General features: G+C 39.5%; 1 protein-coding gene across 1 annotated transcript in view; it reads left to right on the top strand.

Moving 5' to 3' along the window:
* The window catches only part of PRELID2 (PRELI domain containing 2), a 28,316-nt gene extending 12,925 nt beyond the window's left edge, over positions 1-15,391 (top strand). Inside the window, exons 5-7 of the mRNA XM_067304845.1 lie at positions 4,626-4,731; positions 9,983-10,045; positions 10,507-15,391. Of these exons, the coding sequence (XP_067160946.1) occupies positions 4,626-4,731; positions 9,983-10,027 (151 nt within the window). The 3' untranslated portion in view covers positions 10,028-10,045; positions 10,507-15,391. The remainder of the gene's footprint in view (positions 1-4,625; positions 4,732-9,982; positions 10,046-10,506) is intronic.
* Positions 15,392-23,959: the final 8,568 nt, after the last annotated feature.

The following is a 23,959-nucleotide window of genomic DNA, read 5'->3' on the forward strand; positions in this document are numbered from 1 at the left end:
AACCAAACCTGGCTCTGCCTGTGCATACTGCTGTCACCTCTTCAGGAATGTTATGATCCTATTTAACAAATGCTAGCTGCCAAAACAAGTAGGTCTTGCATGAAAGTTTCAGCCTCATGTAGTATGCATATAGTGATGTTTATATTTGAATAGACACAGGAATTATGCAAAGGACATCATAACATTTAATGATGTACAGTTGCACTGGAGAGAAATAAGGAAACATACAGTGAGGAGACTCAAGTGATCCTGATTAGCGGCAAAATTATACATTATGCCCCTAAAGAGAGAGCAGCATTATGAGACAGGATAGCTTGTGTAAAGATAGAAACCTCCTGTAAAAGGTGTTTCTGTTTTTCCCTTACTAAGCACTGCTGGGTAGTTTTCAATAGCAACTTTGTGCAACTTTTCAGGGCATTAAAAGTATGAAGAGAAGGTCAGAACTCTGCATGTCAGCCAGGCACCATGCGCATGTTGTAGCAAGATATTTGCTTGTTTAATTAGCTTCAGCATCACATTATTAAGGATACTGATGAATGAAAGCAGCATGCTGCTTTGCTGGCTTGAATCTTGATCAGCTCTTCCAGCAGGTTGACTGCCTTTGCGTCCCCTGGCGCCTCCAGTGTATACAACCGGTTCAGCAGCGGACACGGACAGGCACTAGCATCTTCGAATAGAGAAGAGAGCTGCAAGACTGCTTCTCTTCTTGCGTAGCTCCCTAGGTGCTAGTGGTGGGATGCCATATTTTGATAGTGATGGTGCTGATGGGGATCCAGAATATTTCTGTGCGTGTTAGGTGAAGTTACAACTGTCTAAAACTGCTGACTTGAGCACAGCTGCTATGAATTTACACAAATATGCTGTAGGAAATCACACCGGGAATCCAGTCCCTGCTGGGACCAGTGGCTTACATTAGGTAGAACCTCATCCATAGTGTATGAATTGGTTTACCCAATTTGAGGTTGGGAGTTATGTCGCTTTTCTTTTTTTCAGATAGAGAACTGCAACTCTTGGAAGGGAGACTGTGACCTTCCAGATGTCTTTAATGGAACTGGGGGAATTGAACTGATGTTTCCTGAGTCGCAAGCAGTCCATTTAACCACAGCATAGTTCTTCCTCTCAAAATTAGATAGTTATTTTGTCTTGGATAGATATGAATGCAGTGGTGCCAAGTGCTACATATTCTTTCAAAGTGAATTATTGTGGGCGCTTCCAAACAGCGTGTCTGGAAAGTATCTAGTAGCAAACAAATATTACCAGAAATAAATTATAAGTCATTGAAAAGGCATGATGAAGCATATCTGTATGTTAGGAGGCCAGAAAGTACCTATGTTATCATCTTGGCTGACCTCCTTCATGACACTTTTTATTGGGTTTCCTTGAATTAATTCCCGTTTTAGAAAAACATTGAATCTTGCCGTCTAAAAAGAAAGAAAGAAAAAAAAGCCAGTTATTTAATATCCTCTGCAACCACCTTTACCTTAGTAAAGTTGTTTCAGTGGCTAATTACCTTCACTATTAAAATGTAAACTTTATTGCTAATATGAATTACCCTAACTTCAGATGGATGATATGTTATAAAGTTAATTACTGGATGTAATTCAAAGTACCTGGTTCAACACACAGGTCAGGCTTTCCTTTTGTATTCTTCATGCTAAAAAAAAAAAAATCTTTGAGACTGCAACTCAGTGTGAAACTTGAGATTTTACTTTTTTTCTATTTATTTTTTTTATTTTTTAGACTGTCAGTCTTCATTTACCATCAAAGCAATGATTTTTTTTTTTTTTTTTTTTGTCTTCAGCTCACTAGCTGCTCTAAAGGTAAACAGGGTATTGGAAGCTGCACTTCCATAATCTGTTAAAATTAAAAGGGACTAAAACACAAATGCTGTCACCCTGCTCTTTCTCTTTGTAAATGCTGTGTAGCTGTATAAATTTGCAGTGCAAACATAACAAAAATTACATGGACTGTCAAGCCTTGTGCTTCGGATAAGCAGCTGGGCTGAGGAAGACATTTCTCCTGTGTTACAATATTGGATGCTAGCCTGATGTTCCTGAAACAAAAAGCGATAAAGCTGAACAGTGGAATGAAAAATTGTTGTAAGAGCAGGATGTGTATTCTGCTAGCAAACAGATCTTCAGGCTTGGTGGCCTCCGTGCTGGGCTTTACCATTCATGGGCCCTATCCAGTACCGCACCACAAGCTGTGCGGAGTCCAGGCCTGGACAGTATTTGTCTGCGGAGAGCAATCAGCTGATGCTGGTACTGGGGTAGTTTAATTGCGCTGTTGTGGTATTGCATTTGGATTAACTTGTAATACCTGCAGCACTCCACTTGGGCTATTCATGCTGGAAGGAAGAGCTGAAAGAGCTGTTGGGGTCTGAATTTTCACTACTGATATATCAAACCAGTCTGAATCACATCAGCCTTTTCCTGTGGTTGCATGTGCACATGCTTGGATTAATGAAAATTTCTAGACTAATTTGCATACACTTAGCCTATGAAATTGCTTTACATACTTTAGGTATGATCTTGCTTCCCACACAATATACTGAATAGCTCAGCTGAGCTGAGCAATTTCTGCACTGACTCTAAAGGGAAGGATATTGGGAAGAATCTTCTGTACGTACTGCCAAATGTGGCAAAACTCCTGCTGTTACTTGCTGAACTATGTGGAATTTACCTACTGGCATATTTCCGTGCATCTAGGCAAGTTATACCTATCTTTCAGCAATGGCAAATCCCATATGGCTTGCATTTTGTCTCCAGTGCCATTTGCCATCCCCCTTTGTTTGATTTCACTGGTTTCCCTGCAGCAGAATTGTCTTTGCTGTTTCATTTTTGTATCCCATAATTGTCTCCAGATTTCCTTTATCCCTGAGCGCTTTCCTTTATACGTACAGGCTTGAGAGATCTGAAATAGCCTTTCTTTCTTCATGTAGTGGGCACAGGATTAGAAAATGTCTCCCTGATGTAAGAAGAGCATATGGTGCATGAGTAGTGGTCAAAAATGTCTTAAACTAGAGATAAGGAATTAAAAAAAGGCTACCATAGAAAAGCTCCCTCTGTTGAAGGGCCTTGCACTTAATGTGACTTTTAATTTACTTTTGAAAGCCATGCAGGCTTTGGAAACTCTCCTTGATGCTATCTGAACAAGAATATTGCCAGACTTATACTAAAGACACTTTAATTAAACTCCCGTCACGAAAACAATTAGACAAAATTTGCCGTACTTAACTAGTCAATAATTTAGTAGTTGGATCTCATTAATAGACTTCTCCCTGTGACTGTTTTGTAACGATGCAGCATTGCCAGCTGTGTGCTACGAAAATCAATCGAAGATCAATATTTTCCTTGAGCCTCCCTTTTTTGTCTCTTAGAATGGTGAAACAGCAAAATTAATAAATAAATCCCAACCAGAGTGGCTAAATTTAATGGTGGATTTTTACTCCTGACATCCGTTCTGTGGTTGGGGAGGGAACCTCTCTTGTTCTCCCTATCTTTCACTTGCATGTCATGAGTTTTTCTTCTTACAAAATTGCATCGATAGAGATAAATAGCCCTGGCCTGCTGTGGGTACTGATGATGCTAGGCTGACATAAATGCTTCAGTGCTCACAGCGGAAGTCATTCGTGTCAGATCTCACTGTTATCGCTGTCCCTATCTAGCTTGAGAGGAATGACTTCCTGAGCGCTCTTTATATAAACTACCTAAATTTAGCTTACTGTTTCTGCAGTAGTCTTTTATGTATTTGAAGACTGCTGTTGTGTTCCTTCTGTTGTCTTTAGGCTAAAGCACCTTGCTGATTCAGTCTCGCCTCATATGCGATGTCTTCTCGACTTCTCTTTTTGTCGCTGTGCTCTTCAGGCTTTTCCAGGTAGCTCTCATCTTTCTTGCAGCAGTATCCAGCTGAACCTTCAGCAGTGCTGGTTACAGGAGGAGGAAGATTGCTACACATCCTCCCGTTACACTGCTGCTTCTGCATCTTGGTACATTTGTATTTTTCTCAACAGCATGCCAGTACTGAATAGCTTCTGAGCTTGAGAACCTCAACAGTTCCCAGCTCCCTTTATGCCGAGTTCTGTAGTGGTTGACCGCTTACCCTCCCAAACCCTTCCAAGTCTTTGCTCTTGGCTAACTGGAACAAATTGCACTGGTGGTTACTGAATCCTGTCCTTTCAGACTGAATTTGCTAAGATCATGTTGGCTTCTTAGCGTGTCTTCAGCGTGACTTTTATCCCTCCCACTTGGGTTCGCCTGCAGATGAAAGCTGCGGCATGCACCTGGTTCCAATATCCAGACCTTTTAGAGGACACTGACTAGTGCTGGACTGATGGTGAATCCCTGGGGGACTCCATCTAATACACCTTTCCATTTGGAGACTGAGCTGTTGATAATGGCGTTTTTCCATATTAAATGTATTCTTCTAAAGCTGCACTTGTCCTGTAGTATTTTTCTCTGGACCATGTATCCTTAAATTGTTTTTGAGGCTGTCATACAAAGTATATGAGTGTAACAGATTAATACCCTACTCAGGTATCAAAATAACTTTCTAAAGCAGAGTTTACATTTAATGTTTACTAAGCAGACAGAGAAATAAAATGGTGTTATTTTCCTGTTTTGTAGGACAGACTTCACACAGAAAGGCAGAATATCAGTTACGGGGGCAGGTTTGCTCAACTGTGTATTGGAAGCTTTTGCTCAATCATTTCTAAAACAAGGTGTGAAGAAGGTAGGTTTACTTATTGCTTGAATTTCTTGCTAGGATTATATTCTAAATCTTTTAAAATTGCCAGATCATTTGGACTTAAAATTAAATTGGTGTTTTAGATTTGGATTCTTTAAATCTTTTAATAATTGAAAAAAATACTTGATCTTTTGTCTATAGAGAATAAGCAGAACAAAAATGGATTTAGTTTTTATGGTAATTATGGTTTCTTGTGGTAATAGTTTTATTGCAGATATGCTTTTAAAACACAGTAGGTATGACTGCATCAATTTCTGTAATTCATTCTTATTCCTGATTTCCCCATGGCATTGAAATGTTTTTTCTTCCTAATGTCCCATTTTAACAGCTAATAGTGTAATAATAATTTGCAGTTCTGTACCACTTTTACACTGAAACAGTCAAAAGTAGTCAACATGAATTTACATCATGTCACACATTTTTTCTTCAATATTGTTAGATTTTTTTTGGCAGCTTGATACATTTACAATAGCCGCAGTCAATCTCCCTGTAGCAGTTCTGTATACTTCAATAATTCTGTCTTTCAATAAGAATTATGAAAGAGGATAAAAGCTATCCAGTTATCCAGTACTGCATCCCAAAGGAATTAGTGTTCAAAGGCCTTTAGTGTCTGGAAGTCATGTCATATTGATAAACTAGGTGTAACAACAATGTCTCCTGAAGCATCCATCAGGAAAGGAAGTTATATGGAACTCTTATTTTCTGGAAGTTTGTGCCTTGGAGAGGTTTGAGGGTTCAGGTTGTTCCTTGTAGGCTTTTATAAATTTACGTCTGCTGAAAAGAAAAAAGAAATCGCTGGATGGAATACTTAAGTAAACCTTTTTGATGAGAAGATAAATGAGGGCTTTTATTTTTTTTTTTTCCCAGTGTGTATCTTGTTTATCAGATGAATGAAAGTGTAAGTATGTCCCTGAAAAGATGGCATTTTCACAGCTGGGATCATGAATCTTATCTAGTGCAAGACTATAATGAGCCTACATTTACCATTGTTTATCATTTTTAGTATCTAATGGGAAAATTTAGTTTTCAGATGAACTTAAAAGTCTGCAGTTCAAATCATGCCCTATGCTATTCTTTAATTATTCATGGGGTCCAAGTGGTCAATATTTTTAAAGGTAGCTGGGTTTTGGGGGGGTGGGAGGGGGTTGTTTTTTGTTTTGTGTGTGTCCTTAGTAGTGTCCTGTCTTTTCTCCCATTGAAGTCAGTGGGTATTCAAGTGTAGAGTTTGGGCAGCGCCCTAACTCCTTTCTGCAACACCATTCTGAGACTCTCCACTTCCAAGGGGCAGTTGACAGTTGTAATCTCTCATTCCCTCTGTAGAATCTGATTTTGGAATCCATGCTCCATGCATTGCAGATAGCAATGTATTTCAAACCACATCATGAGGATTTGTTCCTTTGCTTATTCTTGATAAACTATAAGATCCGTTTGTTGCTGCTTTAAAAAAAAAAAAAAAAAAAAAAAAACCCAGCTATGCTACTGCAAGCAGTCATTATGGAGCAATGAAACCCTACACGTCTTGCAAGTTTATGACAGTGCAGAGCTAGCAGATAAAACAAACTAGCTCACAGTGTCTGTACAATGCTGCATTAGAAATCCTTTAATAATTTTGGCTATGTCTGCTGATCTGTGGAGAAGAAAAGTCCAAACAAAACAGATCTGACATACATATATGCAGACTTATCTGGTTTTTTTCCCCCTGTGTAAAAACAGTCTTTCTCAGGTAGCAGCTGAATCTATGCCTTTGATTTCTTTTAAGCCTCTGGACTGGGATTTCTCTTGTGGCTTGACCATAGAGTAGTTTTGAGAAGCACTTTTACCCAACTCTGTTTAAATAGTAATATAAAGATATTATTTGAACGGTTTAAAATAATGTATGTTGGATGAATGACAATGCTTCATGAATGTTCTCCAAGCTTCCGTTGTGGTTGGTTTACTGTGTTCCCAAAGTTAGGGCTGAATGGAAGATTTACTCATACAGAATTGTCCATTGTCTAGGGCTAACTGAATGGCACATGGCAGAAATCTGAAGATGATCTTCAATCTCTTACTAAGGATGGTCACTTTACCCTTTTGATGAATGGCTTTTTTTTCCTGTATTGGAAAAGGACTTATAGAACAACTCATTAATGCTTAATCATCATCCAGACCCTGACTTGCATTCTTCTTAACCATTTGATCAAAAAGGCATGCTTTACTTGTGCCTGGTATTATTAGCAGTTGAAAAAGTAAGGATGTGAAGACTTTCAAAGCCTAACCATTATTCCTACTTTATCTCCTGAATCCTGCCAGGAGAGCACTTCTCCATCCGTGTGTTCAGAGAGGCTCAGGTGAGGTAAGGGTACATGTGAAAAGTAGGAGGTGGCAATGTGAGGGGACAAGCTGGCACTCGTCAGAGAAGCAGCTACCTATAAACACACACTCCTGAACTAGGAATCCACATGGCTCCTGCTCATTTGAGTACTGTGGGGTATTACACCGATAGGTACAGAAATACGTAGACACTTTCAGCAGGATAGCTTCTTACAGTAGCAGAATACTTCCACCTTTGAAAAATAAACCCGTTCTATGGCTTGGCAATCAGATAAGCTTTTAAGTTGTAGCTGTAAAGGTGGAGAGTTTAATGGGTAGGCAATGTTTGTTCTGAATTTCAAGTGCATTATTGCACTTTAAGTAGTGTAAATTTAGCTCCTTTAAGCCTGATATCCTGGGGCTGAGATATAAGTGTTTGAACTTTAGTTGAAAGAAATATATTGATTAGTCTTTGATTTAGTTGTTCCTCACTGAAAAGATACCGGGTAATGACTTGTACCTGCCCTTCTGTATTTTCATTCATTTAGTAGCTTCCCCCCCTCAATCCCCTTTTCTTCCTCAACACCATTTTGCCTAAAAGTCTGAAGTGCTATGAGGAGGAAAAAAGAAAAATAGTTGTCACACTGTGAACAGAATTGATTCAATAAATAACATTTTTAAATTCCCTAGGCAAACCTCTGAGTCTTCACTTATGTCAATTAGTGCTTTATTCTGTCAACAGTGGCATGTTTGATTTAGACTGATAGACTAAGGTAGTTGGCTTATTGCCTTCTACAAAGAATAGCCATGAAAGATTAACTATTTTTTAATAGATATAAAATATCTCATCCCATTTTTATGTAGAGTTGTGAAAAGATGTTCTCCTGAACTATTTGTTAAAGTTAATTGTCCGTCCATCCCTTCCCGCCCCCCCCCCCCCCCCCATGGTGACTCAAGCTGAGAAATCCTTTTTCTTTTATCCTGTTAAACAGAGAACATACTAGGGTAAGTCTTAGCCCCACACAGGTTGTAGCTAAACTCCAAGCTTCCTTCAGTTGAATGTCCATAAGATCTGACCAAAGATTAACAGTAGGATTTGGCAAATGATTACAATTTCAGTACACAGAGCCAAAAAGCAGGGGACGGGGAATGGATAGGTTAGATTTTGTTGTCTATAGTGACAATGGTTTTTGCTTTTCACCAAACAGAAACTTTCTCTCTCACTTTGTAGTGAACCTTCAACTTGAATTCATTTCAAGATAGAGAAAAATAATACTTGGAAACTGTCAAGAATGAAATGCCTCTCTATGTTGCTTCAGCAGAAAAACTTTATAGCTGATCATTTTGTTAAATAAAGGCATTGTTCATAATTTATGGATATCTCTGGGATAGTGGTGGAAAGGGAGCTCCTTGCGTTAGAAAGAACTTGCCGCCATGAGGAAGAGAGAGAGATGCTCTAAATTGAGCTAAGTAATGTGAATTAAATAACTCACAATGAGATTAAGTGGAGACAAAGTAGTTTATAGCTTTTTGCACACTTGGGTAAGTCTGATTATATACAGGATGACAGCCTTTTTCTTGGCTTGCTAATCTTTTTAGAGAAGTTACAGGCTGTGTACTTTGCCTGGGATTTGACCTCGAGTTACTCAGTTTGCATTTACCAACCTAACTGTTAAGCAGTTTTTTGTGTTTTGGGACTTTTCGCTCTAGAGAAATTATCACCATTTTCCCCCCCTTGTTCCAGTTCTCTGCTTAGAAAATACAGATAATAGTAGACTGCCAGGATGCAGTGAAAAGATAAATACTTTAGTGTGAGTTTTTACTCCCATTATTACAGAAGCCAAGTGCAAGTATCTTCAGAGTGTTTTGCTTTTGTCCTCTTTGTTCCACCACTCAGCTTGTACTAGAACAATTCCCAAACTACAACAACCTATACTGATTATCAGGCAGGGCATACACTAAAGTCCATCTGTTCTCTTCCTTTTGTGAAGAAGCTGATGAAAAGTAATGTGTCATCAACCATGACATGTTAACTCTCCAAGGGTGTGACTTGATTTGGGTCAGGAGAGCATTTGATTATTACTGATAAAAGTCTGAATAAACAGAATATTGCTTATGGTCCAAAGACTCTGCTTGATCTGAAGATTAAACCCCTTTTCAGCTGTCAGACTCGCATATGTCTTGCTCTGGAACAGTTTCTAGCCCTGATATGAGAAGAACTGTTGGCACCAACCAAGCTTCCCCCAATTTTTTAAATGTCTGCTCTGTTGTAAATAGTTTGGTAGTTTGCACTTGAACAGCTGTTGCTAGCTGATAACTAGTTCATGTTCTAGAAACTGGGACTAATCTGCAGTGAGTGAGGAAAAAAGTCCAGATTCATCCTTTATTTTGCTTTAATAGCAGCTTATTATTTTGTAGTTCCTCTTTCCTTTGCAAATCACTTCTGGAGAAGAAATACACTCATGGTCCTCTTATGATATTTTTGACTTTGTTCAATGTTCCTTTGCTTCATTACAAATAATTGTAATTGGCTTTTATGTAGACCTTGCATCCTCAGAGACCAAATTGCTTACAAAGAATACAAGTGATGGTATCTCCGTATATTCAGGTGCAAGGAGAGATGGCTTGGTCCAAACAAGCTGGTAGTAGAACTGGAATAAAACAAGTGACCAAATCAAGTGCTCTGTTGTAACGTGGAACAGAGCTCTGCCTGCAAACTGTAGCAGTCTCTTGTCCTCTCCAGGTTCCCTTCTGAAAAATCTGTTCCATCAAAGCATTCTCTGTGGCTTCCAGGCAGCAGGGAGAACTATACTGAGTTAGGACTGGATCATAAAATGCTTAATTTTTTTAGGAGACTTTACTGGAATGTTGTGTGGATATTCTTTCTGGTGTATGAAATACTTACGTTGTGTGTAAAACAGGCGTTTATTTGTGCTTTTTTCAGGGTATTAAAATAATGGAGACACTTCTTCAGGAGCAGTGTGGGTGATCGTTCTAATGAACAATTGTAAGTACAACATCCAGCTACAGATAAGGAAAAATTGTTCTGAGTTTGCAGTATCTACTGCACATTATACACTTTGTGGTTCTACAGATAAATGTTTTTCTTGTCTGTTACAAATAGCATGCAACACTTATGCAATTTTCAAGAAAAATAATGATCTACTGCAGGGTTAGGCTTAACACTACTCCAGAGTTTCTTAATAGCATGTTGATTAAGACTTCTTCTGAGTGATGTCTTTTATCCTGTCCTCTATTAATGTATCATGAGTGCGATAGTCAGACTTAGTGTAAAATAAGACGTTAGTTGTATCTAAAGATTTCTTACTGAAAAATAGCATCTCCAAGGATTATCTATGGAAGGAAGATTTGGTCAACTTTTAAAGTAGCTGCAGAACAAGAGAAAATAGCTATTGATTTACCTTTTAATAAATGCTCTTCTAAAACCTGTTTTCTTTGCTTTTACAGGCAAAAATGTATCTGTCTGGAGTTTCACTGATACAGTATATCTTTATTGCCATCAGAATTTCCATGGATATTATCCAAATTTTACTGATACCATCTTACTGAGGAAAGAGAATTTAATATGCACAGTTGGAAGAAGGGAAGACTATAGACTGAAAATCTTTTGCATAAGATTAAGGAATTGTACTACTTAAGAGAATGTGAAAATCATGGAGAAACAGATGTAACCTTGGAAATAGCATCTTCCTGTGAATTGGTGATGTAATCTCTAGAGACTAAGAATTCAGTAAGGGAAAACAGAGCAACAAACCAAAAATAGTCCTTGTTGCTATGAAGAGACCCTTCTCAAGTCAACCAGTTGCTTTTCATCTTATCAAGGGAGATGCAAGCATCTGGGTTTTGTTTATTTCACAGCTTAATTCTGTGGGATAGAGATTTTGTCCTACAAAAATGAAGGTCAACTTCAATAGCTGAGTAGGGTTACTATTCTCAGTTTGGGTCAACAATGCTAATTATTTCAGTCCCGATTGCTGTGTTAGAAATGTCTGGTTATTATACTCATGCAAGCGTGATTATTTTTGGTTGTAAAGACATTCCTCAATACAAGTTTTAAAGTGCATATATTTAAGTGCATATTTTCAATTCAATTGAAACAATTGAATTATTCAGTTGTTTCTTTTCTTTTGCTTCTGAACAGAAAAGGAAAGCTGTAGGGGAATTGATAAAGTTTAAGTAAAATTCTCAACAAAGAGAATCTCATACACTTTTCCTCCTTGTTACACACACTGCAACAGGATAGTTTTATTTTAAACTATTTATTTAAAATTCAGATAACTGCAAACCAGATTTGATACTCTTATTGAGGCTGAATAGTATCACACTCTACAAATAGAGCCACTGAAATCATAGTGTTAAAAGGTGCAAATAAGTGCTTAGTGAAAACAATTATGCTTATACTCATTCTATGGAAGACTTTGAGAAGGGAAATTTCAGCAAATCCATATTTTCCTGTCAAGTGCCAGAGGACTTCTGTATTTAATACCCTAGTGCAAGGCCTTTAAAAGCAAAGACAACATTATGTTCAGCTTTTAATGAGAACATTATTTGATTTAGGGAGAGACTTGAATCACTGTTGCCAGAGGAATTCAGCAAAAGGTGAAATAAAGCTTCTGTAGATTGAAGGAAATGCTATTCTTAGCTGGCTAATTGGACTAGACAATGAAGTCCTTCCCAACCCTATGGGCTAGAGAAGTGGCAAGAAACTTTTTACTTGAAGAAAAAAAAAAAATCAAGTTGCTTAAAAGGGTTAAGACTAAAACATGCATCTAAAAAGTGAAGCTTGACTTACAAGTTGCATATCCAGTATTTTACATGACAGAAATATGTCATGCCCAAGTGTAAAAATTTATCCCACTCGTTTCAGTTGGAAGATGATACATAAAAGGACAAGCACTCGTACTAAGAAAATGTGTTAATGAATTTGACAGTAATACTGGTGTTTTGCTATGCTTACCTCTATAAATTGTGATTGTTCTGTGTGATTCTGAATTTTGGAATAAAGTACTCCTTTTTTTCATGCTATTTCTATTCTTGCAGGAGACAAATTAATGAATGAATAATTTAAACACAGTAGCAAAAAAAAAAATTTAAAGGATGATTCATGCTAGGAAGTGTAGAGAAAAAGTCCATGTGATAAGAAATTTGTGAGGCTAGATTAGCTCCTTTAGTAGCTTATTGCTACTGAGCTATTTGAGTTCAGACTTCCCCCTTCTGGCACTGCTTCTCCTCTGAGATTATCCAGTTTTTAAAATTGGTCTGATGCAAGCAGTGTTGTGAAAAACGCAGCAGGAGTTATCTGGAAGCTCAAATGGGACAACTGTGTAGATCTGGTAAAAAAACATATTAAAGTTTAAAATGGACCAGATAGAGAAACAATATCTAAGCAGTAGTCAGATGAGTCTTAACACTCAGAAGATGTCCCACGATTACAGTGTTTCTGTTTGGGGAGACAGACTGCTTGAATGTACCTCATTATTCACTGTAAAACACACAGGTGATTGTTGTTGCATAGGCCAAGATTGTTGAATCTCAGTCGTTCTGTCTCTTTTTGGGCCTCAAATGAGTGACTGGCTTTTCAAAACTGTACAGCTGTGTTAACTTCTTGGGGTGGGTGGGGGAGTGCTGGAATCCAGCATATAGGTTAAATACCTGAAATTGAAAGAATCCATAAATAAAATGTTGAATTGAAGCTTTCTGAAGTCCAAGAGCCTGGGAAATTGAGGGACAAACTGTATTTCCAAATACAATTAATCATTTCTTAAGTATATTGAGTTTGAGCTTTGCAATGAGATGAAAATCAGTTAATTATAACATGAGCAGTAGGAGTCCTTTTTGCTAATGCATTTGTTAGCACATTTCAGCTGGCTAACTGTTTATGGAAGGTAGTAATCACCTTTATATGTTTGCTAGGAACACCCACTGTTCCCTTAGTAAATAAAATAGAGCCATGAATCTGTCAACAAAGCAATTTATATTGACCCGGAGACCTATTGCCAGTTCTACCAAGCCATGGGAGGAGATGTTGCTGTCTTATATTTTGTATGTATGTTAATTGATGGATAACTGTGCCTGTCTTCTTCTCAGACCACAACAACTGTGAATATTGTACTATGGTGCCATCGTGCAATTGTCCAAAGGTTTCATGACCACAAGCTAAAATACAAAGTGTGCGGGTGGAGTACATTTACTAAATGGTATCCCCATTCTGCAATAGCACACCATGCTAATTTTGTATCTTTTATAAAATAAAAGAACTAGAATAGCCTGTGTCTAAACATGTTTTGTTCTTTCTGGAGATTTGAACCAATTAGTTGATTGTCAGACAGCAAAATGATAAGCTTTGTATTTTTCAAGGTGGGTTGTATTTTATTTTCTCAAATGTGATGTAAACTTTGTGGACTCTTCCTTTTGTTATGTCTGAATGCTGTGGACCTGCTTATGTCATTAGTTAATAGTCTGCACTATTCTATTCTGACGTTAAATGAGAGTGTACTAATAACTCAGTTTACAAACTGTAGCCAAGGACCAGTTCTCCTATGGTGTAAATCCACATACCTTGGCTTACATGACTGGTACTGCATAGATTTACACTTTGGGAAAACACATACATCGTGATGAGGAACCATGCCACGGTCCTTAGAAAATGACTGTATTTTATATTGGCACAGTGGAGCAAGATATTTTCCTTCATCTTTTTTCTTCTGGTTTTTAACTGATTCTCCTGAATCTGGACGCTGAATGCTGAACAGTAAATATTTATGAAATGTAATGACCAAGACTAAATACATTCATTAGCATATTTATTTTTCTTGAGTTGTTGCTTTGTGTGCCTGAGGAAATTATCAAATTACTCCTATTTGAATTGCTATGTGCAATTTTAGGACTAACATTTTTATTTCTTCCCCCATCACTGTGAACTTTGGGACCAGGGTAGCAGTTTCTGCACTGAAGATCTTTGCAAGTGCTGGTTGCCTTGTTGAAGCTGAAGTCATCCTGCTGCTGAAAGATATTTCTGCATTTTCTCTGAACAAAATCATTGGCCACAGGGAGATCAAAGAAGTTCTTGTCAACACGACTGACACAGTCCCACAGGACTCCGCAAAGTGACTTTGACAGGAAATAGAGGATGTGATGGACACGTTCCTCAGGGAATCTGCTTACTATAGAGATGGGAATGGAATGAAATAGAAGGTCACATTCAGCCTAATACTGCTTGTGGTGAATGATCAAAAAAAAAAATCCATTTTCTCTATTCTAACAGCTTGTGTTTCAGGAGCGAGGGATGGCAATTCCTAGATTATGTTGAATTGACAGCCTAACAGGAGCAATGGCTACCAGAGAGTGTGTGGAAGAGAGAGAGCTGAGAAATGTCGTATTATTAGCTAAAATGTTTTAATCCTGTTGGGCAATTAATTTCAACCATCTATGCATGTTATATGTGTATCTGTATGTTTTTCATGATTTATGTGGCCATATCAAGATAAAGACAGATAATTCCATATAAATATAGAAAATTGACTGGGTATTGTCCCCTTTCAGTCTATCTATAAGACAAAATGTCTTGTTACACTGATTACTAGCTTTAGAAGTACAATTTTAGTCTCTAGGTGTAAAGAGAATACTGAAATTGGAACCGCTCAAAAAAGGAGAAAGCTCATTGTTTATACTTTTTATGTAATTTTCCAAATGTCTAAAACTTTGGCCAGGTGCAACCATAACGGTTTAAATAATGATTCGACTTGCTTGCAATATTTTGACAACATTGGGCCCTCAGAAATTGCTATCTCATGGCACTTCTGCTAGCCTATTTTTCTAAATAACAGGATGGTAAAAGAATAAGAAATACAATCTTTTTTTTCCCCCTCCAGATTGTTTTATGGAACTACCTAATATGATTCTGTGTGGGCTAAAAATGTAACTGCTAAATGTAAAAATGTTACTGCAGGTAACTGCTACATGAATGTGGTCTGAAAATGTTGAAGTAACAAAGCTAAATTTAAAAAGTAAGAGAATGAGTATTTCACTCTCAATTATTGCGTTGTGGTGTTCCACTTGAGCTAATCTATCAATGTTTCCATTAAAAAGTCTTCTTTGTCTAATACCTGGCTCTTATCTCTGAAAGAGAAATGTTGTGTGCCAGATGTCAGCTGGAATTCATTTCTTTGTTTTCAAAATATTTATAAAAATAGTGTATCCATGCTGTTTGTCTCAAAATGTTTGTCATCTTGCTGGTTTTCATCCTACCGTGGTGCATGAACTTTTATACAGCTTTTAGCAAAACTTCAGGATGAATTCACTTCATGCACATAAAAAAAAATGCTTATCATGATTTGCTGTGTTTATTAACAGTTTTCCTTTTCAACCCCCCCCCCCCTCCCCCCGGTACTCGGTCTAATTGAGGCAAGTTTTCAGAACCTCTCAAGTGACTCAGGGGTGTAACTGTCACCACACCCTCGCTCTTTATTTCAGGCTCCTGAAAACAGCCTCTAGGTTCCCAAATCACTTCATCCCCCGCGTGGGAAGAGGCCGCACGAAGGAGCCCGGGGGAGCTCGCGTCTCGGGCCGGCAGCGTGTGACAGCAGGGCGCGGCCACGCGGCAAAAAAAAAAAAAAAAAAAAAAACGGGAAAAGCTGCCCAGGGGCTCAAAGCCGCGGGCGTTACGCGCTGCCGCCCCCGCCCTGTGTCTGTGGGGAGCCGGCGGGGAGACGTTCCGGGCGGGGGCCGCCGCTCCCCTCACGGGCGCTCGCCTCATGCGCTGCCTCGCGCCCTCCCTTCGCGGGCTTTCTCCTCACGCGCTCCCCCCTCACGCGCGCTCTCCTCACGCGCCCCCCCCCTTCAGGCGCTCTCCCCCCCACGCGCGCTATCCTCACGCGCTCCCCCCTTCAGGCGCTCTCCCCCCCACGCGCGCTCTCCTCACGCGCTCCCCCCCTCCCCCACGCGCGCTCTCCCCTCGCGAGCCGGCGTCGCCGCGCACGATGCCGCCTCCGCGCAGCTGCGCGTGAGGAACCTCGACGTCCCCTCAGCGCCCTGCGGGCTCCCGCGGCGGCGTTTCCCGGGCGCGGCGCTGCCGCTCGCTCGCTCCCTCCCCCCCGGGCCACATGATTCGTGTTTTCTAGTCTGTTTGCTGTAAACGTGCACAGGTGTCTTAAATAGCACACGCTGGCTCCTGACTGAGACTTGGAGAATCAGCACAAATGCTGAAAAAAAAAACCCGTGTAAGTTTTCATACCGTTTCTTTCCGTGGCATATGCACAGCTCTGCTTATCCAGAGAGATGACACACATTTTATTACAGAAAGAAATCGAACAGTTGGCTCTGAGGAAAATAATTTCGCTGGGAACAGGTTTCTGCTGTAGATGTTTAATTGCAACAAAACCAGTGTCGGAATTTAATTGGTGGCTCTGGTTCATTTTTAAAAACGAAACCCGGTTTGTGTATTCCAGATGCTAGCTCAAGTGGACGTTATTCAATGATACCATAACCCTGGTTACGCAGCGGGGCCAAGCAAAGGCTTTGGGCGCTCTGCAAGGCCCCTGGTGGCTAAGCAAACTGTCAGTCCGGGAAGCTGGTGCGCCTATTTTTTGACGAGCAGAGTATGCCATGTGTGATTGAATATGTTTATCCTTGTGTCTTTAAAAAGTGCCTTTTTTTTTTGGTAGGAGATGCTTCATTTTCTCTGGAAAAAAAAAGTGCTGAGCAAAAACCCCACAGCATTTTGCTAGATAGCAAATAATTAAAATAACATAATGCAGTGAGCTGTAGAGTATTAATGCTGTGAGACTTATCTGTAGAGAAACTCTGAATTAGAAATCAAAATGGGAAAAAATCAGGTTGGTAAAAAAAATAAATTGCTATTTTTTGGAGGTTGCATGGTCAGCTGAAGAGAAACTCCCCAGGGCGGAGCCTGCCTTCCCTCCACCCCCGTGTGGCCCCTTCCCTTGATGCTTGGTGCCTTGTTAAGGGGCCTTAAAACGTCCTGTGTGATGGTGACGGGATTGTGTGATGAGGGGCTTGGCCAAAACGCTCTGCCCTCCCACTGTCTGAGGTGAGAAATGAAGTGCAGAAAAGCTAAGAATTACTGAAAATTACTCTGCAGGAAACAAGGTTGGCACAGGTATCATACAGTTTAAAAAAGGGGTGGGGTGTGAAAAGGGAGTAGGAGAAAAGAGGAGGGAAGGAACATCGTGGAGAATAAGAAATCAATTTGGTAGCAGCTTTGTTTGACACAGTGATAATAAAAAGTGCTGTCCAAGGGCTGAGCGCTATTATTGCTGTTATTATTCACTCAGTGTTTGCAGTTCCCGGTTAGCTGCTATAATAGCAGTTTTGCTGTTTACAGTAAAACAAATCTGGAAGTTTGCCCTCCCCAGACCCAGCGCGCATCTTCATCCTGACAGGCTGACAGCTCTGAAGTATACAAATTAATTAAATTCATGACAGTTTTGCAGCAATCTGAAACCAGCATTTTAAAGCTATGCTCCCAGTTTTTAGGCGTGTGTTATTTTCTAGTGTTTCTTGTTATTTCTTGTTTTATGAATTCTGTTTCATGTTCAGCTTATTAATGATACAAGATTTAGAACACTTATGAATTTTAATATTAATCAGTTACCTTATTTGGAGATATAATGGGGCCTTGGGGAAAACTGGATTTCTAGTTACCTTTACAGCTAGAAGAGCTCCTGCCCTCCAGGGAATGGAGTTTAGAGTAAAACTTTCAGCCTCACTAAGCTAAAGATATTTAACACCAAATTAAACTTGAGGCGAATCCTTTGTGCCCACCCACTGGTTTCTCATATTCACTGGTGCTGACGGTCCCATCTTGGGGGAAGACGGGCCTGCGTGCGACCCGTACTGCTCATATCCCCTCTCCGACCGAGACTGCCTAGCCTGCAGGGCATGCCGTCAGCGCTGCTGCTGGGATAGCCCCGTAAACTAACCAGACGTGCAGCTCTCGCAAAAGTTATTCTTCTGATTTTAACAGAGTCCAGGATTTTTACATGCTCATCCTAAAATAGTGTGAATATTTTGGGCTTAGCATTTATAATATCATAAGGGGATTAATCACTTTTAACGGTTATTCAGCTATCCACTAATTAGGTATCAACAGACTGGAGCTTCTTATTTAATACTGATTGTATTTTTCCTTTCTTTATTACACAAACTACCTTTTTTAAAGACAAAAGGTGGGCGGCAAGATTCTAATATTGTGAATTTGGTAAATGCTTGCCATGTTTAATGATTAAAGTACGTGTTGTGCTCAACAGTTTTTACAGCATAGTGATTAATTTGCATCATGAGAGAGCTGCAGTTGCACAGAGCCAAATCCTGAAATCTTTTCTTAGGCAGATTCTCCATTAGAGTTGAAGATCATATACTCTCATGCTGTGTTTAAACAGCACCTTAAACTGTGAAAATGTTTTGAATGTGACAGATAATGAAAGCTGTTTTAGTGAATCCTACTTATTACAAGGGCAAAATGTGCTAGAAGTCAACAGCTGAAGAAGGAAATGTGATAAGGAGTGCATACATGGGTGTGCTCATCAAATACAGGATTCAGCACCTGTGCAACAGGCTGATCTCAGTTACACTGGTGTAAAATGGCGCAAACTTCCAGTGCGTCTCAGAAATTAGTGCTTACAATCTGATGCTTGTAATGCGCTTGCTGTTTTACTACACATCATTCTGTTTTCATATTGTCACTATAAAGTATCTATAAAACATATAAGATGACAAAGTAGCTGATTTCTTAAATCTTGATATCAAAAAAGAAAGTGTAGAGACTCCTTTCCAAATAGAGAGGTATATCTTCTACTGAGGCATTTTAGAAATCTCCCTTAGGCTCAATAGTAATGGATATTTTCATCCATGATGTTGAAGTAAATATTCTGTACAAAGTAGAATGTATTCAACAGGAAAACGCGATACTGAGAACCCTTGGCTATTACAGCACCCCTCGTGACCTGGTAAGTTTGGGTTCAAATCTCTCTTGTGATGTAGGGCAAGCGAGCCGTCAGCACCTGGCTGCACGTCCCCATTGCTCCTCTCTGCTCAACCTATTTTGTGACAGATAGTTAAGCAGGTAATTAAGTCGCATTTTCAATTTTATTTAACTTTTATGGTTGTTTCATATTTCTAAGTATCTTGTCTCATGGGTCTTTATGCAGTCAAAATCCTTTTGCTGAATTTGCCAGAAGCTTTGTTTTTTTTTCAGTGAATAAACTGCTCACCTTAGTGCCAGACTAGAAAGTCTGATTTGGCTAGGAACCCAAAACAGCAGATACAGAGAAGCAAAAGCAATGAGCAGACAAGAGATCAATTAAATAAAGAACTCTCTGGATCCATCTAATGCTATTATGTTTTATTTTGCATTAGCTGAAGAAACAAAGTGTTTAGAAAAAAATGGACTTGGTGGACTGATCTTTAGTACTTTCTAGAAGTCATTTTTTTAAAAGTGCTGAATATCTGGTGGAAAGTATTTTCCTTCTAAAAAAATTTTAATTATATTTTAGAAGGAAATAAAGAATGCCCGTGATTGGATACTTTCAAAAAGAAAATAATTTCATTTGCTCCTGTGATCAATTAGGAGAGGCTTCTGAAAAGGAACATTGCTATCAAGAGGCAGGATGTGTTTTAGAGTACCGCATTGAAAAAATTGTCACATTTTCTGTTGCCTTGTAAACAGAAAGAGTTTTAAATGTTTCTGACATTTGAAGGGACATCACTGTAATCTTAGGTCACAAATACTGTCTTTGTGGGGAAGAGACAGTAAATTTCCACTTTTTTTTTTTTTAACTGCCAGATGCCAGGCGTATGAAATATAAAGTGTTCCAAATGTCAGGAAATGGCTCTTTGTTTTGTGCAAGAATCAAATGTTTTATTCTTTAAAGGTGCAGACCACTCTTCCATGCACACAGCTGCCAGCTTTTGCCCAGAGAATTAGCACTGCTTGTACTGCTTCTTTCTGGTGACTTTAACACGTGTCCTTACTGGGCAGCTTTCTCGCATGGTGGTGCATATGCACCAAAGGTGATATGCATGAGGACCTGCACACTAAAAATTTGCCTTCATAGATTATATATTGCTGGCCACAGTTTGGTGCTAAACAAAGCCAGGTTTGAAAAAGTGTTTATGTACATAAAAGCTAGTGGTGAGTTTTAAGAACAAAAACCCAGCACTTGACATGGGTTGGAGGTCAGTGCTAGACGTGTCTGGAAGTCCTGCTGGGCTCCATTATTGGTGTGGGCTCCAGAGGCAGTATTAAATGTATGAGAAAGTCTCCCCCTCCTCCTCCTCCTCCTCCTCCTCCTCCTTTATGTGACAAGTCCTTGCTTAGCATTTGCAGAGAAACAGATGCTCAAAAGTGTGCACAAAGCTGCAGACATTTAGTTTTGCGGTTGTGTGTGTGTGACATGTTATGAACCAAATTCCTAATTAACTTTGCCGTGTGTATATTTAAGCTGATCTTTCCTTCTAGAGGAAATTCGGTCAAAGAGCCTGCTTTGGCCTCAAACTTGAATTTACAATGTGTTTGTATGAAAACTGTAAAGGTGAATTATGTGTCTTCTGAATGTCATTAAAACATGATGTATAACTAAAACCAAGACTTACAGGAAATCTTGCTTATGGGAAAAAGTAGCAGGAAAAGTCTGAGGGAATTGGAAGCTCTTCACAGTGTTGCTTAATCTGAAATTTTAGGAGAAGATCTATCAAAGGGATGGTTGTTCACTCCTTGGTATTTTGCTTCCCAAAGGATTGCATTTGCTTTTGCAGTCTGAGTGACACGGATGTAGAAAAAGTCCTGGTACCATTAAGTTTAAGCTCACCAGCTGTGTGAGTAATTTCCGTGGTCTTCTGAATACAGAAACTTTGCAGAGTCTTATTTGCTCTGTGGTGGCACCCTCTCCCATTAGCAATGAAGCTCTTGATCTTGTGCTGTTGGTAGGGCTGATTTTACAACCCAGCTCTAAGACCTCCTGGCACCCAGGGACTGAAAAGTGCTGCTCCATTTACACCTCCGGCTCTCTTAGGCAAACGGCCAGTACCTTTCAATTTCATCCTTTCCAGGAGCACCATAGCTGGGCCTAACGATCTGCTTGCTGCTCCAGGTGGGAGAGAAGCATGTTCACGCCAGCATTTCACACATTTTTGCTGTCTTGATGTGAAGAATATTCCCTTTTACTTTCAGAAGGAACAGGCTCCCATCCTTGCAAAAACTTTCCCAACTTTTATATTGGCCAATTTTGACAGTTTCTGTCTGAGTCTCTTTCTCTGAGATTTGGCATAGACGATTGTTTTTGTAATTATTAAAAGACAGTGTTTCTGTGAAATATGGAATCAGCCTCTGAGCACATGCTCTCTCTCTTTCAGTGATGTATTCTCTGATTTCTTTTTCTCATCCTACCTTGCAGAATTCCTTCCAACCTATTTTTCACTTCCTTTTGCTTTGATTCTGATTTATTTTAAACATCCGAGTTCTTCAGCCAAGAGAAATAGACTGGACTCTCTTTGACAGTCTTGCTCTTTTGCAAAAGAATGTAGACAAGCCATTAAAGTGCCAGGATTTTATATGCTTTTCCCAGTGATACTGCTTGGAAAGACCTTGCAATACAATTGCTCTGTCTTGATTGATATATTTTCATTATCATCCCTGAATTATTTGCAGAGGTAAATGACAAGGCTTTATTTTCTCATACTTTATCTTTTTACAAAATGCGTCCAACAAAGTTGCTAAAGGAAAAGCTTTTAACCTTCCAAGACAACGGGTGATCTTTGCCCATCTGTGTTAGCATGTGACACGTGGAACTGACTAATGCCACAAGCTGCAGAAAAATCCTGCTACTGGGTTTGCAGCCCTCCCTGAGGTTATTGGTAGATTTAATAGGCAGCACAAGGTGACTGGCATAGCAGTGGGGATAAATTGTTTGCTTCAAAAATTAAAGAGAATAGAAAGGACAAATCTATTCCCCTGTTTCAGGGGCAGGGACGCTTAACCTGTGTTTCCTGACTTGGCCGATGCATTTCCAGGGAGTCTGGACAGCTGGAAAGATGGTGCTAGTTGTGCTCCATTACAAGATGAAAAACAAAATGATTCCCAGGAGCACAGGAGTAAATATCACTTTAGGGCATTAGCAAAGTGAATTGATCTTTCGCTTGAGTACCCCAGGCATAGTGTTGTCACACGATCCATCCTTTGGACCAGAGCACAGAGGCCGACTGACAGCGGCATCAGCAGCCTATTCCAGTGCATGGGATTTTTGCTGTATATCTTGGCAGCTTTCTGTGTTAAATTGCTAAGTTGTTTAAAGATGGCATAGATTGACTAGAAGTGAGTGACCTGGAGACCCAGGGAATATTGCTTTAATTAGTAGGAGGAAAGAAAAAAAATTAGTGCATTTTAAGATAGAGTATCCAGAGCAGTGTGAGTGCTAAGAAGAGATTACCAACAGGACTATGTTAAAAAAAAAAAAAAAAAAAAAAAAAAAGGCCAAAAATTTCATTTGTGTCTCCAGCATTGAGGTTTGCAGATGCCACGACTGTGGCAAGAGCAACTTGTTGTGAGCATCTGACTCTGACTTTCTGTATAACACAGGCCGAGTACATCTCTGAATCAATTCCTGCCTCAAGTTCAGGGTTGCGTTAGAAGGTATATTTTAGAAAAAATAGTTGATTTAAAATGTCTGGTGGTGAAGAGTCAATCCCACTCACGTAGATGCTCCAACAGTGAGTTACTCTTGCTGTTATAAAAGGTTTAACTTAACTTTCGAATCTTTGGCTTTTGCTAGACCTTTGTCCAACTGACTGAAGGGCTCACCATGATCAAATTTTGGTTTGAAGGTACTTACAGATGATGATCAAGTCATTTTTTAGCCTGTTCTGATAAATAAAGAAATTGATATCCTTGAGTATAAGCCATGTTTTCCAGTTCATTCTTCATACTGACAGCCCTTCTCCAAACCTTCCCTGGTTTCTCAGCCCTCTCTGAAGTGTGGACACCAGACCATACGGGCAAAATATCCCAGCAGCAAACGAACATGCACACCTTATGTTCCCCTGATTATCTCTTGCGGTTCTTTGTGACTGATGTTTGTATCTCAGCTTTCCAGCCAGTTATTATTCTGCGTGACTGGATATGGTTAAACCAAAAAAAAACTGTTAGGGAGAACAAGCAAAAAACAAAATAAAGACAGGAATACTTACTATTCTGGGGCTATATTTGTCCAGATAATTTCTTACAGCTGTTCTCTGTACCCAGCCAGGAGGTGTATAGTAAATAACGTTAACAACAATTTACCCCCAAGGAGCTAAAATGCATCTTGGACAAATCCTACTAGCTTTTTTTCCAGGGATAAGACTGAATTTGACAGTTTGCGGGGAACCATGCTACTCACTGTGGGAATGCTTCCCCGTGCTTCTAATGCGCAGAGTGGACCCCCTGAAACTCTTCAGCAGCGGTGAGAGATGGAAAAATAATGCTTCTACTCTGCCGAAACAAAGGCAGGCAATGAGACACAGCTGAGATATCAAAGAACAACAGAAATAGCTGGAATAGGGGGACCAATAGTCCCATTTTCCGCATATTATATTACTGTAATCAACAAACAATCTAGTTGTTTTTCCTACAAAAAAATAGCATACACTGAGTGGTTGTTAAAGGCATGTTTGTGTGTGTGTAAGCCTTGTAACAACTCTAGGAAACCATTTAAAGTCGGAAGTGCTTTTGGTTGACACCTCATAAAGCAGCAAGAGAGAAATATTTCACTACAGGTATTAACCTGCTTTAATATTGTTAATTTTCACCTAAGGCTTCCATGAAAGAAACGCCCTCCCTGCATGAAAAAAGGCCTTGACCCCATCACCTACACATAGCTACAATGAAAAGCAAAGGCGCAGCCGCCTG

The sequence above is a fragment of the Apteryx mantelli genome, chromosome 14, assembly GCF_036417845.1.
Source record: "Apteryx mantelli isolate bAptMan1 chromosome 14, bAptMan1.hap1, whole genome shotgun sequence".
NCBI classification, from domain to species: Eukaryota; Metazoa; Chordata; class Aves; order Apterygiformes; family Apterygidae; genus Apteryx; species Apteryx mantelli.